Source organism: Cryptomeria japonica, chromosome 10, assembly GCF_030272615.1.
Source record: "Cryptomeria japonica chromosome 10, Sugi_1.0, whole genome shotgun sequence".
In the NCBI taxonomy this organism is placed as follows: domain Eukaryota; kingdom Viridiplantae; phylum Streptophyta; class Pinopsida; order Cupressales; family Cupressaceae; genus Cryptomeria; species Cryptomeria japonica.
In genome coordinates this window covers 754,827,510-754,837,915 of record NC_081414.1, presented here as the reverse complement: position 1 = coordinate 754,837,915, position 10,406 = coordinate 754,827,510, and the positions used below count along the sequence as shown (strand labels likewise).

Genomic DNA, 10,406 nt, shown 5'->3' with positions numbered 1-10,406 from the left:
CAATATTATAAAAAGTGAGCCTACAGAAAGACTCGGTAAAGATTTTATCATTACGATGGAATTTTTCTTCATTTCTAATTTTTGAAATATACCATAGAGTATGAGCTGAGAGCGTAAACCAAAATAAATTAGCTTCTTTTTTGAGCCCATGAATAGTACCAAAAATAATATCTAAAACATCCACAGTGACAAGAATGTATATACCAAAAACTAACTAGATCTCTTTAGCCATAGAGCAATCAAAAAATATGTGTCTACTGGCCTCGGGGACTCTACAGATAGAGTAGAGCTCAATACTCTTGGTAACCTTCTTAGTTGGAAGTATATCTAAGATAAGTTACCATTTGAAGCATTGGATTTTGGGAGGGATAGGGCTCTTCCACAGTCTACCCAAAATTTTTTGCTAGGAAGATTCATTCAAAATAGAGTGCCAATTCAGATTAGCATGTTTAACAGTGGAGTCATCATAGGTGAGTAAATTGTAAATAGAGTGGGCCTTGACTTTAGTGAGGAGAGAGCCATCTTGCCACTTGAAGGAGAGAAACCTATGAGAATCCACATGGGAAATAATAGGCAAGGAGAGGACAACACAAGCACTTTTGATCATGTTATAGGTTCATTTTTGGGAAGCAGGAAGATCAAATTTGGAGCTGAGGTCCTCCCGACTTATTAAATCATTAAATTCAAGAATGTTCATAAGGTATTTTATATCTTTGCTGGCCCAAAGTTTGGCAGAACAACCTTGAGTAAGCGCCAGAGGTTTAGAAGTATGGTAGAGGTTCTACCAAATTGACCTTTCCCCATGCAAGAAATTATTGTTGTTAATATTAGTATTAACAATAAGCCTCCTAACATGCTCTCATGCTTTCCAGATAGATTTGAAGACACAAGTACCTTGGACCAAGATAGGGAAGGTGCCAGCCATAAGGTCACTAAAGGGAAGACCCTTCAACAACTTAGATTTCTTAGGAACCACATTCTAAATATTGTTTCTAACTAGGATCTTCCAAGGTTCCTGTCCTTCCAATGGATGGGATATCCATTTTGCAGTGACGCAAATACCTTGGAATTTAATATCTTTCAAACCAAGGCCACCAAGATTTTTGTCAATGTGACACCACTACCACTTAACAAAATGCATATTTTTTTCCTTTGCCATCAGACCAGAGGAACTGTGTAACAACCTTTTGTAAGTCAAGGATTTGAAAATTATTAAGAGTAATATAATATTATATTATATTAAATTTTTAAATATAGAATATAGTTTAGTTAATATTAAAATTAATATAATATAATATAATACAATATAATAATATAAATATATCAGCCCAAGGTGTTGAGTTTAACTAGTTAAGGCACTGGGTTCTCATTGTGGAGACCCAAGTTCAATTCCCAATAGGGACATCTAAAAACTCTAAGATTGTCCCCACTGGTTCATAGCTCCAGTCAAAAGCTATTCCATCTTTTTAAAAATGATGAAAAATACTCTCCATCCTTTTGCTTGGTGTAGCACAAAGCAGTGAGTGATATGTCTATCTCTATGTTGTATGAGAAATGTTGGATAAAAGCTTCTGCTAGATCACCCCATGACTTAATTCCAGGTGGAAGTTGAGAGAACCATTCCATAGCTTTATCACCTAAGCTTTGTGGGAATAATATCATCAAATATGTTTCTTCTATTGCTACCTCAATGCAAGCTATGAAAAACTATCTTCTATGTGCCTTAGGATCTCCTTTGCCTCTGTACTTATCGAACTTAGGTGTCACGAAATGTGTAGGAATAGGAGGCATTGGAATGTTTTTTTTCAAATGGATAGGGACATATGTCTCTCATTGTGTAAGCTAGCTTCGATTTATTTATATCTTCCATTTTCTTTTGTAAGTCCTTATTTTGCTACTCCAAATTGTTCTTAGGTAGAGACCAACTTCTTGGGCCATATCCCATTCCTAAACCACCAGGTGGAGGAGGAGCATGCTGCATATATGGATGGTATTGATCATACACATGTTCATATGGAGGAGGTCTATAGTGATGTTGCATATAAGGACCACTTGGTATAGAGTCATGATGAGGAATATGATATCTGTTTTGTCCATGTATACCATATTTTATAGGCATGTCATGAGTTTGTTCTGATATGTTGCCCCCAAATTTGACGCGAGGTTTCCTTGTGTCCAAATTTTGATCATGCCTTTGGAGATCCGATTGCTTTGGTGGTTGGTCCTTAGCATTGGTATGTGATTGAGTATATTTTTCTGCATAAGACTTCCATAATGGTCTACGAAGGTGAGTATCATATGCTTGACCATGTGTGTATGGGACCTCAGGTCCTCTATTACCTCCACTATTAGGCCTCCTTTGATCCATGTTGAGTTGAGTTTCTTGAATAGGTCTATGTTCCATTATTTGAGACATGTCAAAATCATGAGGTATCTTGGCTCCACTTTGTGCCATCACTTGTAAGAAATATTGTCTATCTCTCCTCATTATTTCCTCAACCAATCGATTAAAAAAGGGATCCATAATGGAGTCTTCCACTTTTGCTGAATGTACCGAAAAGTTATCCACAATGTCATTATGTGTATCATTGTTGTTTGTAGTGTCCATGTTCTCAACATTTTGAGTGTTTCTATAGGCATCCATGTCAGGTAATGTGGTATGATCAGAATTGAAAAAGACATCATTGTCATACTCATAGGCACTCATGTTTGCGAACTCTTGAGCCTCTTTAGCTTCTCTCCTAGATTTTTGGGAACAGGTTTCAACCATGAACTAGGTATTGACCAAGATGTGGGAGACTAGATGAAAATGGAATGAGTATGGAAGACCAAGAGTTGGAAGGAATGTAAATGAATCTGAGGTGTACTTGCAATGTCCATAGTGTGCGCTGCTCCAGAGGTCCGACCTCCTGTCCCAACAACTAGAAGGATTTTGGCTTTCTAAATCAAAAAGTACTAGTAAAGGCATTCGCTCGTGTGGCCATACATGTGGCACTTTCAGATCTGTAAATACAGAAGGCTCTTAGCCGGTAGGGGTTACACCCTACAACTGATCAAATAAATTTGATCAAGCAGGTTTATGGGGAGACATAGTGTTGGTTTGAACTAATCAGCACATGTTACCCATGGCTTCACCATGGATACAATTATTTATAGTGGTTCAAAAGAGGTGGGTTTTCCTCGCTACCACTTGCGTCATTCTCTCCTCACTAGTAGTACTAATGACCACATGGGGAGATAGGCCCTCTAGAGATTAGACAAAAAGAGCTTATTGCCCAAGACACAAAAGACACCGGTTCAATTTTAGTACACCAATTGAAGTGTTTGGTAATCTATGAAAACAACGCACACAATAAAGATCAAAAACCCTTGCCAAAATTTTGCAATAAAGTTTTGTTAGTAGTTTTTCAATAATACCCCTCTTGCAAGCACACAAGTTACGTAAATTTTAGATCCAAAAGACTTTGTGAAATAAGGGGCCATCAATAATGTGTTGTTTAACAAATTCAAAGATCTGATTTTTCATGAGTTCTTTTGCATCATAAAAAAATAGAGAACTTGTAAAATTTCAAGAAATTTTTAAAAATGTAAGAAAATCTAAAAAAATTGCTAATTTGCTCCAAAAATTAATTTTGTATGAAAAATCATAAAAAATTCATAGAAAATGTAACATTGATCCAAAAAATCTGAAATTTTCACTAGATACTCTTGATACCATTCCCAACCTGCATAAAAAAAATTCTGCAAACAATCCAAGCAGTTTGTGAGATATGAGAAAAATTATGCAAAACCCTAATTTTCAAAGATCTGGTTATTGTTTGGTATTGATATTCATGTTCAATTTATTGTTCTTGATGTTATAATCGGATATATTAAAGATCTAAAAAAGGACACTAACCTTTTCTTGTATGTTCTTACTTCTGAGATTTTATGGCACATTTGGAAATTAAGAAATGAAGATAAATTTCAGGGCTAGGGTAGGGTCCTTACTGAGTCTTTTCATGGACTCACCCTTCATCGAATTCTCTTGCAGGTATCAGTAACGATGAATGTAGAAAAGAACAAGTTCTTCAAGTTCATAAAAGATGGAAATGCAAGGATGTTCCTTCATGAGCTGGAAAGTGGATACAAATGGAGGAGAACAATCAAAGGAAAGAAAGATGTGGACCTGGCTCTAGAGACCTTGGGAGCAGAGGTGGCCAAAGTGCGAGACCTTGTTCAAGATCAGATTCAAATGCTCGCTGAACTTCTTGATGAAAAATAGGTCATTTGGATGGAGGGCCCTTGGGGTTGGACCACATGAATGGATGCTCTACAGGAAAAAATCCTTCAAGGATAATTGACTGGCAGCCCTGAATACTCCCTTTTTTTTTGGTTCACAATTGTAATTAATAGTATAGTCTATAGATCAAAATAGATACTCCCCCATGTATAAACGCAGTAGCTAATCTGCATGTTTTGGTAAGTTTGGACCGGGTGTCCACTCAAACAATTCGTGTAATCTTTTTTTAACATTTCTGTATCAACGTTTTTCCTTTATATGCAATATAAAAATATATATATATATATATATATTTAACATATATTATAAATATAAGTATAATATCGCACAATATACATTTTAATTCGATCTAAAGTGTATATTTTAATAGTTAATATTAGAGTGCACCTGTATATTATCTCATTATTTAAAATCAACTTTAACATTCAATGACAATAAAGGATAGAGTGTAATCACATGAGCCTATAAACAAAAACTCTCATCTATTGGACCATAAATATGATATATATTAAGATGTATCAAAATATTAATATTTAAGAATAAGCATAATATTTATAAAATATATAGCACATTTAACATTTATAGTAGTTTTTAAACAAACATGTAGATTGTCTCATTTTTTAAACTTAATGTAACACTTAATATAGATCTAACACCTAATTAAAAATATAAATATTAGCCTAACCTTTGTAATCTTACAGAGACTTCATTTTTTCTATTAGAATATTTGTAGAGTACAATGTATTCCCACTTGTAGTCAATCTAATCATAAGTAGGAGAGCATGTCACCATGAGCTTTGTAGTATTGAAGAGACTCCACTACTCCTATTAGTATTCTTGCAAAGTACAATCAATACCCACTTGTAGCCAATCCATTCATCCATGAAAATATTTTATAGTGGAACATAAACTCGGAGAGGATCATCTTCAATTGTTAAAATCAATTTCTAACATTATTTAAAATCATTTTTAACACTTAACATTAGCATGTAGGTATGTACTATCTCATTATTTAAAACCAATTTTACCATTGATTCTTAGAATAGATGTGGTAAATATCTCATTATTTAAGCTCAATTTTAAAATTTAGTGACAAAAAAGGATAGAGTGTAATCGCATGATCCCATTAACATCAAATCATATTTATTGGATCACAAATTTAATATCTATTTACAAATCAAAATATTAACATTTGACAATAAGCATAATATGTATAAAACAAATAGAAAATAAAATTTAAGATAGATATATGGTTTTTAAGTAGACATGTAGGTTTAACAGTTAATTAAAAACAATCTTGTAATTTAAAATGAATTTAAATCCTTATTAAAATTTGAAGTATGTATTAAATATTCTATCGTTTGCACCTAATTTAAACTTATATTTTTTTATAAACATATCTAAATTGTTTCACATATAAACTACTTCATTATTTGGAATAAATTTAAATATTTTTAAAAAAATTATAGACATATAAGCTAATATATTTAATTTTATTTATTTTTAAATAAAAAAACTTAAAGCGCATATGAACTATCTCTTTATATTAACACTATTTATAATACTTTAAAACATGTATATAAACATAACATGTAAAATAAATTTGTTATATTTGCTTTCATAAATCTAGGAAATGATCATCTTTTTATCAAATTTTAAGATACTAAATGATTCCTAACCTAAAATTGTTCTAATGTAATAAAATAAATATATTTATTTAATTTAATTTGCCCCACTTAACCACTATTCCAATATTTTACTATTTTCTATACCTACCCACTAATCCAAGTGGACCATTTATGCCCCCACCTCGTAATCTTAGTCCTCCCAACCCTCTCCTTTTCTAAAGTGCTGTGTATAAATGATGCAAACCTAAAATCTGATAGGAATCGGTTCAACAAAATCCGTTTTAGTTGATTTATATCATTGCTATTATTTGCCCATTAGGCCTCTGAAGTCGCGATTCAACCGTCCAATTTCATTCAGTTGGGTATTTGCTGAGCCGACTACAGATCTGTGGAGTTGGAAAAAGCCATTGCCTTCTTTGAAGGCCAACGCTCTAGATATCCTATAGTAATTTTCAACTCCAACAAAATCAAGAGAAATAGAAACCAAACAGAAGACAGAGAAGAAGCACGCCTGTTAAAGCCGGTGCCTTTCGAAACTGGCACGATTCTCCGCTTTTCACATCGTGGGCAGTGGGACAAATGCTACCCAATATTAACTGTCGCTGGAGATTGACAAAAATATGTTCCCAAAATCTTAGCTCCCTCCCTACTTGACTTGTGTAAATGACTTCCTGTGATTTCCGAGGGAGATTCTTGAGCTCCCAAATCTTGTTTTAGTTAATTTCTATCATTGCCACTACATGCCCATTAGGCCTCCCTTGCCCTATAAATCCAGGACTCTACAGTCGCAATTCAACCGCAATTTTATTCAGTTAGGTATTTGTTGAGGCTAAAGTGAGGAGTTTTTCAGTAAGTTGGTGTTGTTGTGTGTTCTTATGTTGGTGAAAGGCAACTACAGATCTGTGAGAGGTCTACTGGTTTGCATAATTATAGAGAGGAGCTGTCAAAATCCATTGCCTTCTTTGAAGACCAGCGCTCGTTTGTTGTGTTGATTTATATGATCCTTCGGCTAGGATTGAAAAGTGTGGAAAGACCTATGGACCGAGATGGTGAATTACTTTAGGCATAATGTTAATTATGGGAGTTCTCAGAAAAAGACGACATATTCATCTGTAGTTTTTAAACTAGGTTATAGATGGTTCTGTCTTCTTCTTCTGTGAACTCCCCATCCTTAATATTAGGTCTCAAGTAATTACGCCATCTTAGTCTACAACTCTTCCCACACCTTTTCAAGCCTGGCTCAGATGTTGCACAGCTGTAACACTTAGAGGTGCATGCATCCCTACTGTTTCGTAAAACAAACCCCTGCAACACTTGCAGGTTCTTCCATGATGGTACATTGTTTGCAGCAGCTTGAAAGCTTTAATAAATTCTGTTTATTATTCAGTAGCTCATAAAACTTTCATTTTCAGGTATTTGATTTCGCTCATAAGCATGAAAGATCTTACATCAACTCGCTTAAGTCTGCATTCTGTCCATTCTTATGCCCTTATACTGGGTATCAGGTAAAGAAACTAAATGTGGCATGCTTTCTTTCAGATTATATTACAGTAAAAATAGGTCAGACTAGAAATGATTTTATTGGGTGTTGTCTTAGGACGAACTGCTACGGGGAGCTGCAATATGGCTGTATAAGGCAACAAAAAATGCCGAATATTTGAACTACATTCAAAGAAACAACCGGAGTTTAGGAGCTGTTGAATCAGACGATATATTTGGGTGTTTCAATTAACATGTTGTAGCATGAGTGCCTTTATCAAAGGTACAATAAATTTCAGTTTTTTCATAGTGGTTACTATTAAAATTCATTTTTTAAAATAAAATTAGTTTGCATGTTACCGAAGTTAAACTGCAGTATGTTACATGTACATCTAAATACCTCAGCTCCTCCAAACAGCTAGTGTATTGTGGGGGGGTGACAGTGACTCCTCGCCATATTAGAGCAATAGAAAAGCGTCAGGTATATAGAACAGTTACAGAAAAGAATAACAAGGTGTCAAAACTATAATAATGATGGAAAAAACAGGCATTTTTTAACTCTTTTTATCCTTGTTTTCTAAACATTTTACTAAGTGCCACTGCCCCTGCGTTTTAGCTTAAAATCCATTTTAGTTAATTTATATCATTGCTATTACGTGCCCATTAGGCCTCCCTAGCCCTATAAATCTCAAGTCGCAATTCAACCGTCCAATTTCATTCAGTTGGATATTTGCTGAGCCACCTACAGATCTGTGGGAATGAGCTAACCAAAACAAAACACAAAAACAGAGCATGGAGAAAAACAGAGCAGCACACAAGGAAGACAAATTTTTAATTATCAGACCATATTTTCATTCTTCCTTTCATACCCAGAATGTTTACAAAATGCCTCTTTTAATGGAGGTCTTAGATGTTTCTAGAATGGTCAGGAGGTAGCTGGAAACTTCCAGAATTTTGCATATAAAATAATGTTTTAACACTAGAGAAGGTATGGTGGACAGGTTGGAGTAGATGTTGAAAACAAATCTAAATCTGCTAATTCTGTAAACACCTGTGCATATGGAGCATGTGGATGGGGTAGGTGAGATTAGACTCTAACACTATCACCACCACCACCAGAGGTCTCGTGGTTTGCATAATTATAGAGAGGCGTTGTCAAAAGCCATTGCCTTCTTTGAAGGCCAACGCTCTACATTTTCTGTGCTGATTTATCTGATCCTTGGGGTATCTCTGATCCTTGGGGGTAGGCTTGAACGTGTGGAAAGAGCTGTGGACTTAGATGATGAATTACTTGAAGCATAATCATCTGTAGTCTTTAGGTTAGGCTATAGATGATTCTGTCTTCTTCTTCTGTGAACTCCCCATCCTTAATATTAGGTCTGAAGTAGTTATACCATCTTAGCCTACAACTCTTCCCACACCTTTTCAATTTCTTCCTCTCATAAGCACGGAAGATCTTAAATCAACTCCCTTAAGTCCGCATTATGTGCATTTTGTTGCTCTTATTCTGGGTATCAAGTAAACAAACTAAATGTGGTATGCTTTCAGATTATATTACAGTAAAATAGGTCAGACTTGAACTGCTACCGGGAGCTGGATGGCTGCATAAGGCAACAAAACAGCCGAATATTTGAACTACATTCAAGGAAACAGCCAGAGTTTAGGAACTACATTCAACGAAAAAGCCAATGCAAAATACCTCAGCTACTCCAGACTACTAGTGTCTTGTGGGGCGATGACATTGACTCCTCGCACGATTAGAGCAGTAGAAAAGTGCCAGGTATATGGAACAGTTACTGAAAAGAATAGCAAGTTGTCAAACTATAATCATGATGGAAATAATAGTTAAAAAGGCAACTCTTCTTATCCTTGTTTTCTAAACATTTTAGTGTCACTGCCCATGCTTTCTGGCGAACAACCCAGGTCTTATTCTGAGGAATTTAATGTTGTGGTAGGTGGACTGTATACTGGGTTCCAATCCTCTGGAGATGTCATACATGGTTGGGTATGGTTCCAAGTATCCACAGCTTATTCACCACAGTTGTTCAACACCCAGAGGCCATACATTTTAGAAAGCAGGGTTAAAAAGTATGCCATTAGATAAAGTGCAGGCTTCCAATCCTTGAAGAGCAATGCCCCCAATTCAAACGTCATTTTGCAGTTATGGCGGTTTATATTATCTCTATGCCAAGACCTATGAAATTTATGGTAGACACAGATATGCTATTGAGGTTTTACAATATAAATCCTCATACAACACCCGCAGTGCACAATTCAAATCCTCATAACATGTGGAAACCCTAAATACCCTCACGCGTTTCTCCATTCGAAGATTTTGCAGAATGCTATGCTACATCATTTAAGAAATAAAAATAAAATAAAATGAAATCTCTAAATAAATACTCTACAACATAGAGAATCACAGTAAAAATAAATAAAATGAATCTGCTACAGCATAGAGAATCACAGTAAAAATACTCTGAAATCTAAAAAAATCTTTAACAGAATCTTGAAAAAAAAAAAAAAATTCAACGAAATTTCAGTCACAAATTGTGATTACCGCTAAAATAGGAAAAATTTCTATTCAAAATTGTTTTGACCGCAACAAAAATCATCAAAAGATAAATACTAAACGTTGCAGGGCTTACCTATGAAACCTAGAACTGTACGATCAAAGGATCAAATTGTTTTTATCCTTGAATTCTCGTCAGCGCAAAACTATTTTTTGTCTTGACTTAAAACTTAAATGTTATCTGTTAAAATATCAAAAATTTTAAAGACTAATAAATCATACAGTAACTATTGAAAGTGGAAAGAAAAATTTCCCAGAAACTCATAATTCTTGTAGGGGATTGTCTGCATACATTCCAATAGTTTTAAAATAAATCTATACCTTAGATTACTAGGTTAATCTACCCTTTAAACACGTTTAATTATTTTGTTTGATAAAAGATAAAATTTATCATTGTAAATGAAGTGTTTTGAAGTGTAATAAAAATTTAATTCATTAATTAGTC

General features: G+C 34.5%; 1 protein-coding gene across 1 annotated transcript; it reads left to right on the top strand.

Moving 5' to 3' along the window:
- Window positions 1-4,045: 4,045 nt before the first annotated feature.
- LOC131859187 (endoglucanase 3-like) lies at window positions 4,046-9,461 on the top strand. Its single transcript, XM_059212754.1, has 7 exons — window positions 4,046-4,204; window positions 7,323-7,415; window positions 7,508-7,629; window positions 7,795-7,870; window positions 8,391-8,466; window positions 9,000-9,169; window positions 9,345-9,461. Exons 1-7 carry the CDS (start codon window positions 4,046-4,048, stop codon window positions 9,459-9,461), a joined length of 813 nt encoding a protein of 270 aa, XP_059068737.1.
- Window positions 9,462-10,406: the final 945 nt, after the last annotated feature.